The 21,626-nt window shown below is 40.7% G+C and overlaps 3 protein-coding genes across 4 annotated transcripts in view; all 3 read right to left on the minus strand.

Moving 5' to 3' along the window:
- spag6 (sperm associated antigen 6) overlaps nucleotides 1–3,310 on the minus strand; it is a 10,135-nt gene extending 6,825 nt beyond the window's left edge. Inside the window, exons 1-5 of the mRNA XM_042067683.1 lie at nucleotides 3,146–3,310; nucleotides 2,857–2,952; nucleotides 2,209–2,375; nucleotides 1,113–1,296; nucleotides 1–67 (exon numbers count right to left, since the gene is read on the minus strand). The exon at nucleotides 1–67 is cut by the window's left edge and continues 139 nt beyond it. Of these exons, the coding sequence (XP_041923617.1) occupies nucleotides 1–67; nucleotides 1,113–1,296; nucleotides 2,209–2,375; nucleotides 2,857–2,952; nucleotides 3,146–3,170 (539 nt within the window). The 5' untranslated portion in view covers nucleotides 3,171–3,310. The remainder of the gene's footprint in view (nucleotides 68–1,112; nucleotides 1,297–2,208; nucleotides 2,376–2,856; nucleotides 2,953–3,145) is intronic.
- A 6,251-nt stretch (nucleotides 3,311–9,561) lies between these two features.
- On the minus strand, nucleotides 9,562–16,732 carry bmi1a (bmi1 polycomb ring finger oncogene 1a). 2 transcript variants are annotated; one of them, XM_042067684.1, is made up of 10 exons: nucleotides 16,175–16,732; nucleotides 13,215–13,354; nucleotides 13,022–13,118; nucleotides 12,623–12,678; nucleotides 12,465–12,515; nucleotides 12,184–12,289; nucleotides 11,881–11,926; nucleotides 11,506–11,604; nucleotides 11,288–11,368; nucleotides 9,562–10,935 (listed from the first exon to the last, which is right to left on the minus strand). In XM_042067684.1, the coding sequence occupies exons 2-10, from the start codon at nucleotides 13,324–13,326 to the stop codon at nucleotides 10,546–10,548; spliced, it is 1,038 nt and encodes a 345-aa protein (XP_041923618.1). In that variant the 5' UTR covers nucleotides 13,327–13,354; nucleotides 16,175–16,732; the 3' UTR covers nucleotides 9,562–10,545. The 2 variants fall into 2 exon arrangements, with proteins under 2 accessions (XP_041923618.1, XP_041923619.1); XM_042067685.1 differs by lacking the exon at nucleotides 16,175–16,732 and adding an exon at nucleotides 13,695–16,153.
- A 600-nt stretch (nucleotides 16,733–17,332) lies between these two features.
- Nucleotides 17,333–20,389, minus strand: commd3 (COMM domain containing 3). The gene is made up of 8 exons (XM_042067686.1): nucleotides 20,219–20,389; nucleotides 19,526–19,637; nucleotides 19,362–19,425; nucleotides 19,226–19,260; nucleotides 18,655–18,715; nucleotides 18,507–18,563; nucleotides 18,356–18,418; nucleotides 17,333–17,588 (listed from the first exon to the last, which is right to left on the minus strand). Exons 1-8 carry the CDS (start codon nucleotides 20,349–20,351, stop codon nucleotides 17,529–17,531), a joined length of 585 nt encoding a protein of 194 aa, XP_041923620.1. The 5' UTR covers nucleotides 20,352–20,389; the 3' UTR covers nucleotides 17,333–17,528.
- Nucleotides 20,390–21,626: the final 1,237 nt, after the last annotated feature.

Raw genomic sequence — 21,626 nt, forward strand, 5'->3', positions numbered from 1 at the left:
TCAGGCTCCTGGACGCAGAGCACCAACAGTGGCACTGCCCCAGCATCCACCACTGCCTGGGACAACTCTGGCCGCAGCACAGGAAGGAGGAACACAGGGTCGGGGAAGGAGGAACACAGGGTCGGGGAAGGAGGAACACAGGGTCGGGGAAGGTTGGAAAAAAGGTTCCACTTACACTTCCTATGAGGTGACATTAACGTCGCCGTTTTGGCCATCACACAAAAATAATGCACTACTGACTGATAGCAAACTAACTATTGTAAACATGCTAATTACCAACCATTTTGTTTGAAAATTCTAAAACAACAATGTTTTTTAATACTTCAAAATAACATTTTATAAATGAACCTTACATTTTTCAGTAGCCATTGGTGTGCATATTTGAACATAATCTAGTTTGGTTCTTACCGGGGCTTTTACTGCCTGAAATATCCGATTTTGTTTACCAAGCTCGGAGTTCAGTGCTGGGCTGGTGGCTGCCTATTCCCAACCTTTCTCACTGCACATCAACAGTTAGCCCGAGAATTTTCGTCGCAATTCAAAATTCCACACTGTTTACAGCTCTTTGAGTCACAGTAAAATTTACTTTTTGGTACATAGCTAATTTAGATACACTTATGGTGTGGGTGCTTGCGTTTATTTAGGAATCCGCCGTCTTGGTTTGTATAGAAATTAACATTAAGTGACACATACATTTAAGAGGTTGGACATGTCGCCATGGCTGTGATTCAGCTCTACTTCCACCAGACCTAAATGTTATGTAATATTAAAGGAACTCAATCTAACTCAGAACACAGCGGAGACTGTAATATTAAAGGAACTCAATCTAACTCACAACACAGTGGAGACTCTGGGTAAATGTCTTGAAGTCATGTGGTGCTGGTGTTGTTCTTACCTCAGTGTTTCCCATACATTGACTTATTTGTGGCGGCCCACCACAATATCAACATTGGCCACCACACAATGATTTTCCAGGTTGTGCTAAATTGTGCTTAAATCTGGTTAGCATCATAACCACGCTGCGCTAATTTGTTAAAAACTGCTGCATTAAAAGTTAATTCTGAAAACTTACCGCCACAAATAGAATTCAATTCTGTGGGAAACACTGTTACCTCCATTGTGACGAGCGATGTAGCCCAGTGCCCAGGCGGCAGACTCTTTGACCCCCGGGTCAAACTCCTCCAGAGAGATGACGAGAGCCTCCAGAGCCCCGCAGTCCACCACAGCCTGCGCCAGCTCCGGGGAGTGCCTGGCCACGGCGCGCAGGACGAAGGCGGCCGCCTTCTTATAAAACCTCTGTGGACCAAAGGGGGATGGCATGAGAGAGGAGGAGGAAGTGTCAGCTTCACACAGGGGCATACAGTATGCAAACTAATGGAAGAAGGCCATGAAAAAAAGGCTGTAGAAAGGCCAGTGTGCCAGAATTTGCCCTTCCAAATTGATGCAGGCATTGTGCCACTGGAGAGGATTTGCAAGAGTATGGGTAATTGGCAGTTGTAAAGTGAAAGAAAATAGCTAAACATGAAGTGGGGGAGGGGCACTGTGGGCACGATGGAGGGAGCAGAGAGAGGATAGTAGAAGGGAAAGAGAAAAGTGAGTGATAGAGACAGAGAGGGAAAAAAAATAATTAATTGACACACCCCCCCCCCCTCCCAGTTCAAAACGTCAAGCCATAGTTTTGACAAGAATGTCTAGTTAGCAGTGGAAAAGCTGCACATGGGAAAATAAGCTGAGACGGAACAAAAGCATCTGAGTGACAAGCACCCCACTCCTGTTAAGGGGACTCTAAGTGTGTGAGGGACCAGACTAGAACAAAGCTTCCTTCAACAGGGACAAGAGCCAATACTGCATCTGTGAAAAGTGACAGTTATTTCAGCTTAACCGAAATCAGGGCTAAAGGGGAATCTTAACACATCTCATCATTTTCATTAACACTCATATAATGAAGACTTTTTTTCTGCCAAGACATTCCGATTGAACACCAATATGAAATTTCAATATCCGGTTTCAGCTAAAATTACACCTGTACCCATTTCACCAATATCGATACAATCAACTTTCCTTCTGAAGTAAAAGAACAGATTCTACTACATCCTGTAAGTAGTCTGCTTCAGTTGAAAAGATTTGACACTGAACAGCACAAAAGCACCTCAATGTACTGAAACTGAACACCGGCCCTGGCAGGTTTGAACTGAGAAAAAGCCTTACATTCTGCTCCGCCAAGGAGTACACAAGCTGGGGGAGAATGTCTCCCTTCACGATTGCCTCAGCCAGGTCATCGTTGTAGTTGGCAAGCCTTCCAAGCGCGAGTGCTGCTGTCTGCTGAATAGTTGGGACCACGTCCAACAGAAGAGGCCTCAGAAGGGACATTACACCTAAGCCAAGGAAAGTATGAACTTAGCATGGAGGAGAGAAGGCTAACGTGCTGGGTCTACCTGAACATAAATTTAGTATCCGACCTACCTTTAGTAGCCTACATGCTGCTCTTGTTTGTTTGTTTGTTTATAAAATACATGGATGTACTCTGCAGATAATCAACATCTTAATTGTTTTCTTAGGTATTAGTAAAATACAAAAAAAAATGTGTACTTAAAAAAATGGCCTAAAGCCTAAACTGAAAATGATGGCTAACGTTACAATAACTGTAAGTTAGTCTCAATGATTGTAGATAACACAAATAAGTTAACACAAGGACAAACACATCTCCAAGAGCAGCCCCTAGACAGAGATAACAGCAAATAAGTTTAAGTATACGTATAAGTAAGTATAGAAATATAAGTAAGTAAATATAGGCTATCACGCGTCTGCTGTGGATACAAGCCAAGCTACTAGTCTGGATGGCAAATTATCACTCACCTGCATTTTGTAAAGTTTCAATATTCTGTGGTCGTGTTGCAAGCTCCGCGACTGTCTGCACGAATTGTGTCCTCGACTTCTGGTACTGCTCAAATACTAAGGAGTAATTCACAGATGAGAAGTATCAACGTTAACAACCTTCAACATTTATCCTGACCATTTAACATTAATTCTATACCAGGATTAGTTAGCTACCATACGACCTACGATAACGTTAACGTTAGCATAAAGTGTACTGTATCGTAACAGTAATGTTATATATTTTACAGTCAGTATTCACACAGCTTACCCTGTAAAACCTGCCGTTGACTCATATTCGCACAAACATTCGGCGAAATAAATTAAATCTGTGATACGACGATAAAAGATTTAGTGCTATCAGATTTATCAGGGCAGGTTAAAATGCCCTAAATCGATGTTGTGGTGTTTAGTTTGTCTTCAGCGTTTTGGCGTTGCCTCGGTAACCAACCGGAAGTGCATTTGCCCTTACGCTACCATGTTAACCGCTGTACTTTCACGACCACGGCTCGTATTTACATGTAGGCTACTAGACTTAACGACCGAGGATCTCAAATCATCATGTCTGGCAGCTTTTGTCAGGCGTTGACGTTTAGCGTAGTACAAACTGTCGTAGTTGTCCACTTTCGCAGAGGGAAGCGGGCAGCTGCAGTGGTCATTCCGCTGTCAACTTCACCTTCTGCCTTTCATCGAAAGCTTTCTGTAGCCTAAGTTTAGGGAACATGCTTTATGGTGTCATCTCCGTACTTGCTGATAATCCCATCGGTCAATGATTTGTTTAAATAATTGTATGACTCGTCTCATAACTCGTGTCCGATTGTTTCCCCCATAGACTGTATATATAGAACTGGACAGTGTGGCTGCATTCTACAGTGTTCTATGGAATTGAAGCCGCCGAGGCGACGCCATCTTGGAAAATTTGGAGCCAATTTGAAGTGCGGCTGCGCAGCAAAAGTTGAAGCATGCGCAGTGAAGAGGAGTCGCGGTCAGGCACGCCCACTCAGTTGCCACTCAGCGAGTTAAACACGCCCCTTGTCAAGTGAAACCCGCCCCCTTCTCCTTTCCACAACGCAGGTCGACTCGGCGCTGAAGGCTAGCTGGCTGGATGAATTTTACGGCTGTGACTGAGTTAGCTAAACAGTACAAACAACAATCGGTTTGTTCTTGTCTGGTAAGTGTTGCGTATCAACTGAAACGTTTTTTTGTCTATTGGTGTTCTTAAATACGTCTAAGAGAGCTTATTATGTTGATTATAGACTGTGACAATTTAGTATGGTGAATACTAATGAGCTAACAACAGAAATGCGGACAGCGAATTACATGCTAACGTTAGCAGCTACATTAACGTTACCGGGAGGCTAAGTTAGTCATTGAAGTGAAGATTAGCACACAGCTCCCTTAACAGTCGATGCATGATATAATTGGTTTTATTAGTTGTTGCTGTTTTCAAATATCATGTATGCCATCTCAACATGGAGTTACCATTGACTGTACATGGGGATTAATAACACTAGACAGTCAGTACAGTATATGATGTGATAAAGCAACGGTATGATGTGATAAAGCAACGCAAGTTAACGTTAACGTAATGTGAAGCATGGACCTCATCAACCTCGTGTTAATGTAACTACTAGCCATTTTTTCTAACGTTAACGACACCTCTGTTAGAGCTACTTCTGTGATGGTAGGTCGGTAGCATAGACTGTAAAAAATAGATCGGTAGGTCAGTAGTTGTAGACCGCATAAGTGAATGATCGATAAATGAAACGCCTGCATTAAACACTAGCTGCTACGCCAAGAACCAGTCACTTCCCAGGGATATCGGTGAACATTTGAGAAAGACCTTAGTTTGTCATCTAACGTCCATGATCAGTCATACTGATAACGTTATTTTTCAAGCTGACGCAAGTTAATAACATTCACACCGCATATTTAAATGTGTAGTTAACATTGTAGGTAGGCTGTGAAGTTTATTGCACACATATATTTAATTAATTGGTATTACTAGTGGTGTTGAGTGCCTGATTAGATGCTTTGTAATGTTGTAAAATTGTCTGACTAACTTTATTGTAACTTTCCTTTTTGCAGGTAAGATATGGGTGATGACTGAATGTACTGGAGGTGGCGGCAAGGTGGTCTCCATGGTCTACATTAGTCTGCAAGCAAGGGAATGCCTACGTGAAGATGTTTGGCTGGGGTGGTCTGAGGTGGCATGTCCTCCCCCTTTCTCCAAGTACCCTGACATCCATCTCCCTGACATCATCACCCACCGTCACTGGATCAACCTGAAGCCCCTTATACATGGGACATGGCACAGCACCACTACGTTCTGAAAACACATGACTTTCAATAACTTGCATGGCACCAAGAAAGGTCTGCTTCTGCTCTGAACCTTCTGTTAATGTGACATCATTTATACTTGAGGCTGTACACATCCCTTTGTTTCTATTTTCTTTATTGATGTCACCCAAACTTCAACTTTCTGTATGCCCCTGAACTCACACAAAATGTAAATTGCAATGCGCCATTTAACTAGTGGTGTAGTAGAGTTAGTTAGTTGTAGTGGTGGGTATACTGTGAGCAACCCCAAATGTTATTAAATACATATCCTTGCCTATTTTAAATGGGTTTACTGTGTAGTCCTGTGTATCACGTAGACTATACCACGGTCATTTAACTGCCTTGGTATTTAAGTCAGAGGCCATTGCTTAGTATTTAACTGTAGCCTACACAAAGATGTAGATGTTACAAGAATGTTAATATCATATTAATTATTGGTTGATACTAAATCAATATTGAATGTTTTTTATTTATTTTGTGTGATCTATCATTCAGAATGCTGCAACATGCCACAATCAGCCAAAGAGGACACATCGTAACTCCTCTCCTAGTTACTCTCCATTGGCTCCCTACAGTAGACAGAATTAAATTTAAATCTCTCACTTTGGCCTATAGGACATTGACTGGATCTGCTCCTTGTTATTTTAATTCATTGATCAAGATATACATCCCCAACCGCCCACTGTGGTCTTCTGATGAACTTCTGTTGTGTCGACCAGTCTTAAACGCTAGGTCAAATTCAAGACTCTTTTCCTCAGTGGTACCATGTTGGTGGAATGAGTTGCCCAGTGCTCTTCGTTCTTGTGATAGTTTTTGGTCTTTTAAGCACTTCTTATACATTATGGTTTGTATGCAGTAGTACTGTTTTATTTTCATTATAGGCTGTTGATTAATTTGACATTGTTTATTATTGATATTCTCCTTAATGTAGTCTTACCATGTTATTGTTATTATATTATTGATTGAATGGGCATTATTATTTATTATTGCTTTCCCCCCTCATTGTTTATTTCATTAGGCTATTGATTGATCCCTGTTTTAAGTATTATATTGTTTTGTATTTGTTAAGGGTAACCATAACCATCATAATGTGGTATTTTCTTATGCACTTGAAACAAAGAATAAAAATGTTTCTTTAAACGTAGTACCACTTTATTTAAATCACACACTGAACAGCAAAGTAGCTTCCTGATTATGTGTAAAATGTTTAGAGTATCCTGTCCTGATGTAGTAGGTCCATGTTCTCATATTTTTACAGCTGACATGAAGGCTGCAGTATTACATTTTTGATTTATAATGGAGCACCCTCTCTGGTGAAAGACTAGCAAGCCTGTGGTAGAGGCATACGATTACAGACATATTGAGAGGGCCTATCAATGAGTTGTCACAGTTTTCAATTTAGACGTATTATTTTGAAATGATGTACGTCTACGGGAGGATTTACCCCGCAAAATGCTACGGGAGGATTTCTCATGCAAAATGCTTCTCCAGCAGTGCAATCGCAGGTAACAACGATACCTTAACGCATTTTCAGATACCGCTATTCTGAGCATACTAAGCAAATTGGCCATTTGTAACTTTGAATCCCTCCTCACGTTAAGCTATGGTCCAATAATGTGTTCACTAAAACACAAGTAACGTTATTTGTCGGGCTGATTCATAAATGGGCATACCGAGGTTGTCGACCTAGCAGGCTAGGTGGCGTTTTTTGCCATTCGCAAAACTAAGCAAGAGTTAACGTTAATGAAACTTTACATCGCCTTCTCCAGTGACAAAGTATATCCAAATGAAGTTGCAACGATGATGGCGGCAATCACTGGTTACGTTAAACCATTTCAAACAAGTAGGACTGTAAATGATGGTGACTATGGCTAACGTCACTTCGGATCAATATAGCAGAGCCCTTTTACTTTACCTATCAACTGGCTAATGCTAGCATGATGTAGCATGCTATGAGCTAATATACTTAGCATCTACGAAAGAACAGAACATATCTTTTTTCACAAAGAATCTGTCACAACTAACAACGATGTCTCTTACCAGCAACTACACAATGTATGACTATCAATATGTATTTAGTCAGACTGTGATAAGATATAGCCTAATGATAATAACAGCAACACTTATTTAGGTTAGATTATGTGTCGAAATCATAGGGTCGAAATCAGGTGTTAAAATAAGTGAGCGATGACGCGGTAGTGTCTGCAGTCAGCTGTCAATCATAGGTGTAAACACGCCCTTTTAGATTTGTTAATATAACATTAAAAAAAATAATTTCAGCGAGAAAAGAAAAATTGTGTGTATTGAAGCATCTTGAAAACTATTTTTTCGAATAAAAAGTTGTTGATACAAAAATAGTTTTAGATGAGAAAAGTGACACGGAAAGTTGGCTACTTGGCCATTGAAATACATGGGGATGGGCGGAGTTACACATTGTACTGCAGCCAGCCACCAGGGGGCTCTGGACTAACGCTCGCATCACTCTTAACAGACGGCACACTGTCCAGTTCTATATATACAGTCTATGGTTTCCCCTGATGGCATAGGGGTTGTATGTAACATTGTTGCATTCATTGACAGATTCCATCCGCACGAAAGTGATAAAGTTACATTGTTTCATCTTTGTTACAACAAGCGGACTGGGCGCTGCGATTCGAACGCTTCATCAAAATTTCGCACGATGGAACTTGTTAAACAATTAATTGTGTTTTGGCAATTTCTTGCATTACATAGATCACTGTCTCTGTCTCTAGATTAATGCAACAGTATGAAACGGTAATGCACTGATGATAAAAAAAAATAAGGAGAAAAAAAGGGAAAATAAGGAAGGTAGTCTGGGTGCAACTATCCAGAAGCTATGTGGCCTATAGTTACTTCATTGACAAAACAACCTGAACCAAAACTAAACCATTGTGTCTGTTAAAATAATTGAATTTCAAATATTTTACTGAGCCCAATCACAGTTTGGCTTTAGCACACTGACGTTTATGTAAGGTAAATATGGGTTGGGGAAAAAACGCAGTGTGAGGCCAGATATAGACGTGGGTGTTACAGTTTAGTGGATGTCAAAGTTCAACTACGTCTTTTTATATCAATGTAGCCTGTAACAGATTTTTTTCATTAATTGTCTTAATTGTCTATTATTGCGGATGACCTCTTTTGTTCTCTGGGCAAGATCCGTTTATGTTGATTTTTTAAAATAAATATAAAGTTGAAATGATAAATGTTAATGTTTTGGAAATATTGTTTGCTGGAAATACTTTAGTTTGAAGCAACTGTCTCCATCAGATCCGTTTTATGATCACAGATCACATAGGCTATAGGTAGCCTGTAGGTTATTGCTTCTTCACGGACTTTCCGATAACGGGGTATTAGACAGCCTACACTAACGAGGGATGAACTCGTTAGAGTTCAAACCATTCTGTCCTAAATAGATTCAGATTCCAGCCACTGTCAGCCGGAATGCTGGCGATTCATGTGAATGGAGGAATGAACCCGTACCTGTCCTCTAGACATCCAAAACATTCCAAAACTGTGATGTGCAGCCCTATTGAACTCCGTCAGTAGGCTAGGCGTTGGGCTACTTTAAACCATAAAAAAAGCTGCGGTCCATTGAACTAGAGTTCACAATGTTCATGCTGCCTAGATAGTGATAGTGATGTTTTTTCACCCCCAATAGCTCAATTGTCCGATTGGATTGCTCCCTTATGAACAAAGCGTTTGACACACCGAGTTAATTGGAAATTAGCCGACATATGTGCGAGATCAAAAGGAACTAAGTCTGAAATGTTAAATGATCGACATTCACAAGATCATTTAAACATTGTCTGTAGTCCACTAAGTACTTAATTTGTCCGTGCATGCCTCAGAGGCGTCAGGTAATTAGCAAACATCTAATATATACTATTTGCGGTTTGACATTTAACCACCTATTTTAAGGAGCAGCGTTTAAAGAATAGATAGCAACAATCAACTTACCATATGCGTTATTATGTTTACCACGCACGCCCCATGCGCAGAAAGCTACTGTTTGCTTAACGCGTTTCATTCATGCTGTCTTCACTGCAAACACTTCGTCGGGTGATTCAAAAGTCAATTTGAGTGGAAATGCATGAGTAAAACACAGAGCTAACCAGGCTAGATCCCTGCATTAGCTGGGTACAGAACACATTCAGTCGACGTTAAGCTTGTCTAATTATTTTGCCTATGGCACTTTAAGCGCTATGCATTTTTTTTTTAAGTTAAAAATCTATTTTCAGCTGCGCATTGTCACGGACTAAAGAGAATGAATTGTCGCCCATCGTTGGCAGGTGATTAATGGCGAGAAAATGAAACCGCATACGTAGCCAAAGCGTAAAATGTTTTATTTAGACGTTTTTATGCTGTGCAACAGTCACAATACAACAGTTGTCCATACAGTTGACTGATACAAATAGGCTATATTGAACACTGAAGACATCAAAACAGCCAAATGGAGGATGAGATCCGAGCTTCATCGCGGCCTCCTCTGCTGCAAACTTCTCAAACTTTGAACATTAGATGTCAATGCTTATTAAATATGCATTTAACTATATACATGGTTGTAGAGGTTGACCTCTTTGAAACAGTCTTTATTTTTTACACTTGATATATGCCATCCTACTGAAGAACAGACAGCATATTATAGATGAGCGTAACCCTTTTCATAGTCCAAAATCCCAAACAGATAAGGGCTCTTTTCAACATCTTTAAGGGGGGGCCCCCAACCAGACCTTACTTTTGGATCAGTGGCCCTTGACAGTTTTTAAAAATGCAGGCCAAATTAATCTGGAATGTTTAAATAGGTAAACTAAATTCAAATGCAGCCTACTCTAAGTGTCTCATGCTTCTCATAAACAATGGACTTTGAAATACACACTCAGTACAGGCAGACAACATTTTGATTTCAGCCTTAGGAAAAAAATTAAGACCAAAAAGTAAAAATATATAAAAAGGTTATTCTTCAGTCATTTATGTAAAGAAACAGTTCTCATACTTTTTGTTATGAGTACATCGTTATTCCAACAATTCAAATGAACGCCCGTCATGAGCAAAGTCTTCATCTGCAAGCCGACGTTGAAATAAAAAAATTCCAGCAACATTCCAGATGAAATGTCTTGCACTCACTACATACAAATCAACATACAAGTCTTACATAGTCATATACAAATGACAACAACCAAAGAATAAAAAGAACATCTACAATGGGACTGCAGAGGCTTGATGAAGGGCAAGGGGCCTGGTGTTGGCAGGGCAAAGTTGGTGTGTCTGTGGGGGGGTGGGGGTGGTGGGGTGGGCAGTTCATGTATGCAGTCATCCTGATGACGTAGAGGAGCCATTGAGCGAACCTTTCCGCACTTTGTTTCCAAAGGAATACTGTCGACTGGGGACGCAGCCCGGAGATGAGCCGTTGATGCCGCTGGAGATGTGGGGGTACGGAGTGTGGGCAGCCTGGGAGGGGGGCGCGGGGGTGCTGGACCCAGGGTTGGGGCCGGGGGGTGGGTGGGGGTGGGGGTTGGCACTGGGGCTCGGGCTGGGGAGCGGCGAGGAGGTGGAGGGCACAACTGCGGCCGGACTGCTGGCTTTGTCACTGGCCGAGTCGCTCTCAGACCGAACGGAGCTGTTGGGGCCGTCCTGGGGGTGACTGATCTTCATCTTCTTGCAGTTGGGTCGAACACGGTACTTTAACGGCAGCGGCCCGTTCTGGGGGACAGCAGAGAAATGGACGACACAGTCTTGATATATATTAAGGTAAGTAACTACACAGTAATAAACTCTACACAGCCTTGATATATCAAGGTAAGTAACTACACAGTAATACACTCTACACAGGGCATTCATTCCAGACTCTGAGAAGTCCTCCTTCTGTCCATGGTCAAACAATTAAACCCGTAATTCAGAATTAGTTGATTTAAAAAAGAAAGGAAAAACACATTATATGGTTTTATACTTCAAATTATGCAAAGCACAGGGCAAATTGCTCTGGAAGTTGTCTATTCATTTTTTGACTAAAAATACCAAAAATTCAGGTCATCAAGAAAAACATGCCTCTTACCCTCCGCCAGGTGTAGATGTAGGCTATGTCCATTAATGTGTAGTAATCTTTTAGTGGCTCATCTTCATACATTACTTCAACCTACAGGAAGGTATAAATGTGATTCAAAAAATTGCTTTTAGCTTTCAAATCCAGTAATTCAAAAGTATGTAGGTAAAAACGTACAAGTTCTTTCAATAAATGTTTGCCCTATCTTTCCTGTATGGTAGATCGCTCACCTGAAAAGTACATGGTATGTCCATCTTGCTTCTGAGAAACTTCCTCAGATGCATAACTGTCATTGCTGCTGGACACTGCAAGTATCTCTTATTATTCACCTGTGTAAAGGACCTCTATTCAATACCAATATTCAATCAATTCAATCAGGCAATACTCTCAAAAAAGTTCTGCAATAGATTTAGAATGTTAAACACACACACAAATAAAATAAATAAACGTCCATAGTAATTATTGTTCAGGAATTGGATCATATTCAAATATGGGATTACATATGAGATGTATGATATAAGATATGAATAAACACACATCGTATCGTATTAATGTGTGTCTTAGATCCAAAGCTTGTAGGAGACACTAGATTCTGCATAACTTACCTCCTCCTGTGCTCCTTGGCCCTCCACACCACTCTGTGCTCTGGGCCTACAACAGCATCAAAGATCAACACATACTTACAATTTACTCAAGTTATACTCATGACTTACTAAGTTATACCTGTGAAAAAGTACTTGAACCCATTTCTGTATGGACCATATATACATATTTTGTTTTAATCAGAAATTTAATTAAGGCCAGTGTAAAAGCAAACAGACAAGACACAAAACTCAGGCGTGATGGAGACACACAACACAGAGCCATTCCAACACACATAAGCAATGTACATAGCACCGGGCACATACTTGGGATTGAAGAACTCAATCGAGAGACTGATGATCTCGTCATCTGTGATTATTCGCTTATCTTCATCTGACACTTCTCCACGGTCTTCATTTGACCCATTGGTAGCTTTTCAGAAAGGAAAGAAATTTGGATTCTGTTTTCAGAGGACAGATAATCCCTACAATAAGCCATATGCAAGAAATGTCTGTTGTACAAAATAACTGTCTCAAAAATACTTTTCATGTGAAGGCCATGTTGTTTTACATAATCATTTTTTAATGCATGTTTCTGTGGGATTTACCATCTACTGATGGATGTGCAGCATAGAAATCTCTCCTCCTTTTCATCTCATCTGTAAAAGGAGAATAGGATCAGTCTCACACACACTAGGAGAATAGGATCAGTCTCACACACACTAATGTCAGTGCTAGGAAAAAAAGACCTTGATGATCATCTTACTTTTGAAGAGTCCAGGCACCAACTTGTACACAATATCTTGCAGTGTTTTGTCAGACCTGGGCCAAAGCAAAATCGCTTTGAGTTATGGTTGCAAGGAATGTCATGTTTATAACCATGCTTGAGTAAGACTTCTGAACCAACAAGCACAAACAGCAACTGGGACTTATCTAAGAGGGTTGATTTTTTAGTCTCATAACTGGGGTGTACCCTACCATAGCAAAGTTAAGTGACCACAACACTGTTGTTCAAAACAGCAAGACAATGATGTGGTCATGACACACCAACATATTTACTTAGACAGAAGAGAAAGACGGCATACTTAGACAAAGGAGACAGATGACAAAGACAGCAATTTGTGGGAGTTTAGATTTTGTCGATTGTCAAAAATACTTCACCTACCGAATATTCAGAAGAGGCTTTGTCTTATGAACCTGGACATCACATATTGGGCAGTATTTGCTGGTTTCCAGGTAACGAACAATGCACATTTTACAGACTGTGTATAATTAAAACAAAAAGGTATCAGTTTTACCAAATGTTATACATGCCTGTAGCTGAAAGTGAACTATAGGATTGCCAATAGCTTACTTACATGAATGCAAGCATTCAATGATGGTTGTAGCATCTATGAAATATCCACCACAAAGCACACACATTAAATGAGGGTTAAGCTCTGTAATCTTGATTCTTGTGGTCCGATGCATATTTGCATAGCCTTACAAAACAGCCTACCTGAAAGGAAAAAAATGGAAGATGCTGAGACTGACAGAATAAGCCAAAAAATCTGTTTGAAAAACAGTGATTTGACAACAAGATTGACTGTCAAATGGCACACTTAAACGCAAAACACATTTGGTCACAACCCACATTTGCCAAGAAGAGTGAAAAAAAGTACTTATTTTCTTTCATGGTTTTACATGGCCAGGCTACATTTCTTGTTAACCAGTCTTATCGCTATCCTGGTTAAACATTAGGTTAGGCTATGCCGCTATGGCTTATCATTCTTCGTTCAATATGGGCTTACGATATATCTAATGATTTACGCACTGATTGTGATCGTAGTAGCACAGACCTTGCGCGGACGGAGATGCCGATGCCCCGTCAAGAGTGGCGGCAAGGCAACTCAGCGGTGAAAACAACATTGAGTCACTGAAAGGTTGTCTAGGTCCGTGTGTGTGAGGGCTACCTTAATTCCGTCGATAAAAAAAGAGAAACACATGGAAATTCTTACCGTTTCTATAGCAACTTGGGCTGTACAGGTTGGCGGGATGCCAAGCTCGGTAAATTAAGCGCGCTCAAAAAAAAATAAGCAAGACGCGACTAGATAGGAAACCTGAAATTGTTATTTGATCATGCAACAGCCTGGCACCTCCTAGAAGGAAATTGAAGTGACGTATTGGATCTGTATTTGATAGAATGGGACAAATCCTTTAAAAAGCACACAATGCCTGCGGACTAACCCTCATCCCCTTAGGCTACTATGTTTCTCGCTCCTGGCTATAGGCTCAAAGCCTACAGTGTAGACACTGACTGGTATGAAACACTTGGCTCTCCATGCCATAGCAGACAGCTTTATCTTCATATGGGTCCGATTTGAGAGGTGGACACTGAACACCAATGACTGCTGTAGAAAGACACTCCTGGGTTGCATCACAGCGTGAAATGGAATAGCCAAGACATCGTTCAAAGGCTGTCGGAGTCCAACAACTGGAATGTTGAGCAGGTGTTGCACAGCCCAATCATCCTCACATTAAAGCCAATATTATTTATCCAACACACATAGATGCTTCAGACATCCAATAAATAGCCCACCACAGCTTATCTACGTTTTCCTTCAGTCAATCGCTCATATGTTTTGACAGCTATGGCAGCCATGCTTGTCGTGAAACAATTAAATGTGACATGATGTCATTGGCACGAGAAAGACAGTTTGTAAGATATTCGAGAAGGAACTAAAAGCTTAAGACATGGCACGGGGTGTAAAGTACCGTCATTATGTGGTATTAACCAAATAATGTAGGCCATTTGAGAACAGTGCGGGCTATATTGCAGAATACAAGACCACCACAACCGCCTTGCGTGCTATAACTGTTCAAGAGCCCCAACAGTTTTAATCAGTAGCCGAGTCTTTTGTAAAGCACAACGATAGACTTCAAGTTTAAGTTTAACATCTGATGACTGGGTGTTCACAGACTTCCCCTATGCTCACGTCAATCTGCCGGTTAACTGGACACATGCAATCACGCATTCAGAAATGCACAAGTAATCTTGCGTTGTATTGTTTTTTCTTGCCAATTAGGCTACTTTTGGCCATGGTCTCATAGCAGTATGCAGTAGGTCAAATGGCAGCCATGAATCCTCTATCGCAGCTGGCTGCAGTGCTTGAAACAAAGTTCTCCAAGAAAAGCAAATCGTCTATAAAGGCCCCTTTAATCGCATGGGTTCTCCAACACCAGACCGATGAAAGCTTCATCATATACTAGTCTGCCATTTACAGATCAGCCTTTAAACGTGAAACAACAGAAGGTAAATGAAATCCATAGCAAAGACAAACACTTCAATATTTACATGGTACGGCCTAACTAACCAACAAAAAGGAACTTGAGCTATTTAGCCTACTTATATGTGAACCACAACGGCGACCTTCAGCCCCGAAAAACTCTGCTGTCATTCGCTGAGCGCTACCTCACTCTGGCAAGATGTTGTAAATTTGCAGAGAAATTGTAAAGCTGTTGTCTTACAAATGCATGTCTAGGCTAATAAATTCCAGAGACTATTTTATACTGTAGTCTAGGAAGATGAACCATGGCTTGCACATATTTAAGTACATTATAGAAGACCAACAGAACCTCAACAGAGACGAGTTAAAACATCATGATTATTTTTTACACCATAAAATGTTATATTTATATAACGATGAAAGACTCCGTGCATCTTTGGCATGTAGCCTGTGTTTGCCAGGATTGTGTTAATTTCTTATTATCAGCCATTTAAAAAGTTTAGGTTGTCTTGTTTGAAACGTGAAGATGTCCGTCTGGTCTACATAGGGTCGACAGAGGATGAACTTAAGTTAATAAAATACTCTGAAGTAAACATCTGTCAAAGACAATGACGTCCAGCCCTTCAATACACCCTAAAGATCGTATTTCTATAAAATGGAGAAAAAGTGCAATACTTGATTGACCAGGATATCCCTTAAAAGGTTGGTACCTAGAACGTCTGACCAGTCTCGAGCATAATTTGCTGGAACCTTTAGGTTCCATCAATAACTTAAGTATGGAAACCAACACCAAACTGCACGCATCAAGAAAATATTAATGCATAGACGCAGAAGAACGTTTTTCTACTATCCATGTGCTTCAATATTGGGGGATCCGTGAGAACAGAACAAACATTTCAAACGGTACTGATATGAACACTCTTAGGTGCGCGATCGCCAGAGAGCCTCGCATCCAGCACACGTAGCAGTCTAATGTACATAAAACGGCATAATATGGAAATATAAGAACAGAAAACCTTCGTTGGTAAGAGAACATAACGAATAATACATACCAGTTAGCTGTGGTGCGGGTCGTGAAAACTGAAGGTGTTCAGACAATGAAAGTTAGAAGTCGATCAGCAGAAAATGAATGCGAGCCAAGCGGCCATCTTGAAAAGAGCTGCAGACGCTGTCAATTGCAATAAGGGTACGCCAGACCGGAGCTCATTTTCGTAATGAAAAATCCTCTGTTTTCACCCAGTCTGCACTTGGGGATAGTGGATGGTTTAGAGAAGCGAATGATAATGTCCTTTCTTTGCCAGAATGAGCATGGAAGATTACGTTCCGTGAGAGCTTCGGTCTCAAATTGGCCGTTTGAAAAATGCTGCGCTGATGGCTCAGTGGAAACTGACACCGTCCCCAAAATGGCTTGTAGTTCGACCGCCCCGCGCATCACGTGGTCTTTTCCTTAAGGGTGGCATGGGAATAAGTGTCGGTGTAATTGTGAGTGTGTGCGTGATTTACCAACTATTTATCAACATAGATTTTACACTACATGCTTGAAGAAAAATAAATACGAGTGATATCTAGGCGCTTTAAGTAACAATTACGCAGCCATATATTTTTCCATACAAAATGCATTAGGAAGACCCCCCCCCCCCCAATAAAATAAAATAAATACATGTCGGACTCAAGCTCATGCCCAAATGTATGATAATTACATTAATTATACTAGCCAAGTCATGCTGAAGGATAATAGCCTATTAGCTAGTAGCCTATTACAGTGGGCAAAATCAGATGCTCATGGAATGCGTAAGTCATGCCGGAGTATAGGCTGCGTCTGGGCACAGCTGGGCGCATGGTTGCTCTTTGCCCTTTATGATCAAGATCTTTAACCACGAGTACAAATATCGCTCTTACTGGTGGCATTACAGTGAGAAGCCTTACAAGACTCCCAGCCCAGTATGGCTTAGTATCTTGCAAAGGTCAGCATAGCCTAGAACTGGTAGCCTAGGCTATAAGAACATTCAAGCGCGCCGCTGGTAGCGACGTGCCATATATTTTTAACCTATTAGCCTATGTGTAACATATGCGAACAGTGTCTATTGATCAGTAGTTTCACTTAAATGAAAACTGTCCACGACAGCCTATGCGGAGTTTACCTGTCGAGCACAAGAGCAGGCATACTTGACCTCACATCATGCTGACAAAGAGACGAATGAAACTGGATGTTCAGAAAACGATTTAATAGCAAAATATGCAACGGGTGGTTTAAAAACAAAGATTATTACAATTCATGAAGGTAAATTGACCAAGACAATATTAATCCACCGGCGTGTCGTCCTCTCTGGTGTGAAAACAGGAATGAAAAACATGGATCCTCTGAATCTTACATTTCTTTAGGCTTTCCCAGACAACATATTGAGCTTATGACTGTGTTGCTTTTTCCAAACTTTTTGCAGCGTCCTTCATCTTCCCCACCAAATCCTGAAATGACATTCAACAGTTGACACTGCAGGTAGACTAGCCTACTCGGCAAACTCTATTTTTAGAGCCTTTGGACATGGTCTTAATTGCAGAACTACAAACAACTTTGGTCACGTGTGACAAGGGGATATTGGCACTGTGATGTTCAGTAAATCGTCACGCAATGTGATCAGGGGTTAAGGCTTGCGCTACGTTTTATCGACCGTTAAGTCACCCGAAGGATCATGTCAATAAATCGTTTCGTTTAAACCATTCCTTAACAATAGGCCTACCACAACTGAAGTCCTCTCCTCACAGGCACCGCTACACACACACACACAGGGAGTAGCCTACCACAGTGCACATCTGCATGAATAGGCTAGGCTAGAAAAACAGTCGGTAAAAAACAACCGGTTATATCAAAACTGAAGCATAATGACCACCTCATGGTGAAACTGACCATCAACAATAACGACTGGTTGCTTGGTTGACTTTTTGTCTATGCACAAATTAATGTAGCCTAAACATACTTTAAAGATCAACAATTTAAAACGCATTCGCATTATTTTTTCTATTCTGTTGCCATTTCATTGTGGTATATATAGCATGTGACTGTGCCAAGTTATAAGGTATCTCTAGACCATAAACTATAGTCTATAGCCTACTAAGGCCCAAACGATGTTCATACATCAGGTCATGTCAGTAAATAAAGTAGCCTAGCCTTCCAGAGCTTTGTCTGAGAGCCATTTGGTTTAGAACATATTGATTTTATTTAGGGGGGGGCATACCTGAAGTTGTTCCATTGTACAATTAAAATTAACTTCTTTCGAGGATGTTCCACAATCACCATTCTAAAAAAATAATAAAACATCACTTAGTTAGGGACTGACTTTTAAGAATAAAAGTGTGTTTCTTGCTAATGCTGTTAGGCCTACATACCTCCACATGAAAAGAGATCAAATAGGACGGTTGGTTGACCTTGTGAACATGACTGTTCTGAAATGTGAGACACAATGTTTTATTCAAAAATGACCGTGGAAGCGATTTGATTAGCTAGGGATCAGTTAAAGTCTCAAGGAGCCTATACCTTGATACAGTAGTCTAGTCGCCACAAGACATCTGTTACGTGTGGGGGACTTCCCCCGATACTGTAAAACAAGTACAAATTTAATTAACGGGAATTCGAAAAGCAAAACTTGGTAGCAGGATAGAAAAAAAACAATAGCCTACACATCATTGACCTATTCCTGTATAATCACTTCAAAAGTCCTCTGTCAAGTTTATGTGGAAAGGGAGTGTAACTGGGTTATACACTAAACCAGCATAAGACAGGATACTTTTAAAAGGTGTGCCATTATGCATTTTTCTTGATCTGAATTGAAGCACTACATTAATCACTTTTAATAGTGTAATTACTTATTATAGCGCATAAACAAGATAGCTTCTGAAACAGATGGCTTTGTTTGTTAGTACTGTAAAACGTAGAATTGCTACAACACCATATATAACTAGGCAAAATATATCTTTATTGCCAAAACCACGTCGACCTCAAGTCACTTAATAAAGAAGATTCTCAACCACATATGTCGGCAAAATCACGGACCACGCACAGAAGTGAAATGACAGCTGTATGGCAAAGAGAAAACAATGCAACTTGCCTCTCCAAAAGGGTTTCCAAACTTCTTTTATGGTGCTGCAGGGATAAGAAAAACAAGTCAGAAAAATATTTTCCTACGAAGGAATTAGTAGGAAATGAGTCAAGAATATAATTTATACTCGAAGACAATCAGTCACCTGGTACGAACTGTAAAACACGTCTATCCTCTCAGCATCAAATGAAACATCTTCTAGGCACGAGCTGAAGCAGCAACACAAAACATAACTTCCAGCTGACGCTTTCCCATTCAAGGCAAATATGTAGGCCAATATCAAAATAAGCACAGTAACCCACAGCCTACCTTAATGTAGATTTGTCAGCATTTTGCTTCACACCTTCAAGTATGAAAGTTGTCGTGGCAATGTGGCAATGCTTCAGAACACTTTGATCGATATGTTTCAATTGTGGGTGATCTGCAAGGTGAAGCAAATTGCAACTTTTACGCATCTACTTTTCAGACATCGATGACTACATAACCTATTTTATTTTTAAAAAATGAAGGTGGGTAGCCAAACCAAAACGAAGCGAGGTGTGTGAGTGGTAAGATGCCAGAGCCGATACTGGTTCTAGCTGCATCCAATACATGCTAGCAGCTGCGCGTTATGCTTGGTTATGAACTCAGACATTGGGACATGAAGAACTTAATTAGGCATTCCTGTTGAGTTTGGTACCGTGTTACGCATCATTCCCACGGTCAGTACACCCAATAAATAACCCTAGGTGTGGAAACCGAGGGAGCTAACACATAAAGTTAGCATTAATGCTAAAACATCCGTAAGCTAACATCGACTGTGGCTCACATAGCAGTCTTTGACGACGTAATATGTGTCTATTGCAACGATTTCCCCACGCAGAGCATCTGGTACCAGCAACATTGTAACAACAACAGACGCTGGCTGAGATATTGACAGTAGCGTTTTCACACCCCAGCTCTCAATATGTCAAGTATGCACCGGAAGTTCCAAGACACACATTGGTTTGTAACAACACTTACCCAGACCACATTCAGACCGGGAGACCAAGCTCCCGAACGCTACCTCAGTAAATGCACTGAAGCTTTTCAGGTCAAAATGCACTGCATCTGCTAGATATTGCAGACCTTTTTGCACAGATTCGGACAACTCCATTTTGTACCATTAACTCGCAACAGTGAGTCACGTGATTTGATCAGCTGACTCCATGAATGGAATTTATTACATTTCTTCAGCTCACAGTCTTGCTCTCTCTGCAGTTGGGGTACCATCTGCCTCTAGAAGTGTTATAGCCTATGCGCACTCTATCCCCTGTTTTTCGCGTTTGTAACCTTTGCGAGATGAGATGGGTCTAAATCATGTATTGTGAAAGCCTATAGCATATAGTCTAACCTCGTAATAAAAGACAGGGGGTGTTCAGTTTTCGTATTCTGATGCTACGGCTGTCGCGAAATAGTCTATGATAAGGCTACAGTAGTTTACCATACCCTTAATGAGCTCTCCGTTGGCATCTTCCCCAGTATTTCGGGGGAGATCGTGTAGCACACTGTAAACATAGCATGTAGGCATAGGCAAGGTGCCCTTGTTAATATTTTGTTATATTCACTGTCATGTTACCTACCTTTGTAGGCTAGGTAAGGGATGTCAACCAAAAGACTTCGAAAAGAGAGCTTAAATCGCGTAGAGTCCATAAAAATACTCTCTTTGATTTGGGCTGTGTAGCGACTGTGCAAGTCCATACGACCTTAAAACCTTTTCTGGTCTCTCGAAGTGCCTATTCTGAGCTTTGAGGCAGAGACATAAGAGACAAACAGACTGACCCTTCTAACGCATACTCTACGGTGTAGTCAATTTTGGGACAATGTAGAACATCTTAATAACTTATAATTTCCCCTAGTAGCAGTTAAAATGACTAAACCTTGTAGAGCGGATTACGTGCGCTTAGAATGGTTCCGATGCTGAGGACAAGTTCCGACATTGGCTGCAGCGACTGCTAGGCTATATAATTTCTCAAAACGATTAATAAATTGTCTTGTGAAATTGGGCCACTGTGCGTATGATTAGTCAATATCTTGGTGTAAACATATGGAAAATGGTTTGACAGTGATCGTTCATTATTAGGCTGTAGCACAGATTAACATGGCGCAACCTTATTGATTTCATATACATAAATTCAGCAACAGGCTGTTGTCACGGCGAATTAAGGATTTTTATATTATTTTTCGACAACCCAGTCGTTTAAATTGTGCTACATTCAACGTCATAACCCATGGATTTCGTCTGATGTAGCCATACAAGAGACCGCACATAGGCTAAAAAAATCTAAATTTGTCTGGATACCCGAAAGAGTTTCCTTATGGAAGTTATTATCAACTAGTCATGTGTTGTCTAAGTTGTTTTCTTAAATTGGCTATACTCTCTTAAGTTTAC

This window comes from Alosa sapidissima, chromosome 17, assembly GCF_018492685.1.
Source record: "Alosa sapidissima isolate fAloSap1 chromosome 17, fAloSap1.pri, whole genome shotgun sequence".
NCBI classification, from domain to species: Eukaryota; Metazoa; Chordata; class Actinopteri; order Clupeiformes; family Clupeidae; genus Alosa; species Alosa sapidissima.

What these genes read in the sequence shown, in the direction of transcription:
- commd3 (XM_042067686.1), bottom strand. Translation starts at nt 20,351, where the DNA reads ATGGAGTTGTCCGAATCTGTGCAAAAAGGTCTGCAATATCTAGCAGAT. An exon ending in TTGGAAACCCTTTTGGAGAG is followed by an intron (nt 18,716 to 19,225) that starts GCAAGTTGCATT and finishes CTTGTTTTACAG; the next exon opens with TATCGGGGGAAGTCCCCCAC. An exon ending in GTACAATGGAACAACTTCAG is followed by an intron (nt 17,589 to 18,355) that starts GTATGCCCCCCC and finishes ATGTCATTTCAG; the next exon opens with GATTTGGTGGGGAAGATGAA.
- bmi1a (XM_042067684.1), bottom strand. Translation starts at nt 13,326, where the DNA reads ATGCATCGGACCACAAGAATCAAGATTACAGAGCTTAACCCTCATTTA. An exon ending in GGTGCCTGGACTCTTCAAAA is followed by an intron (nt 12,516 to 12,622) that starts GTAAGATGATCA and finishes CTCCTTTTACAG; the next exon opens with ATGAGATGAAAAGGAGGAGA. An exon ending in TGCACATCCATCAGTAGATG is followed by an intron (nt 12,290 to 12,464) that starts GTAAATCCCACA and finishes CTTTCTGAAAAG; the next exon opens with CTACCAATGGGTCAAATGAA.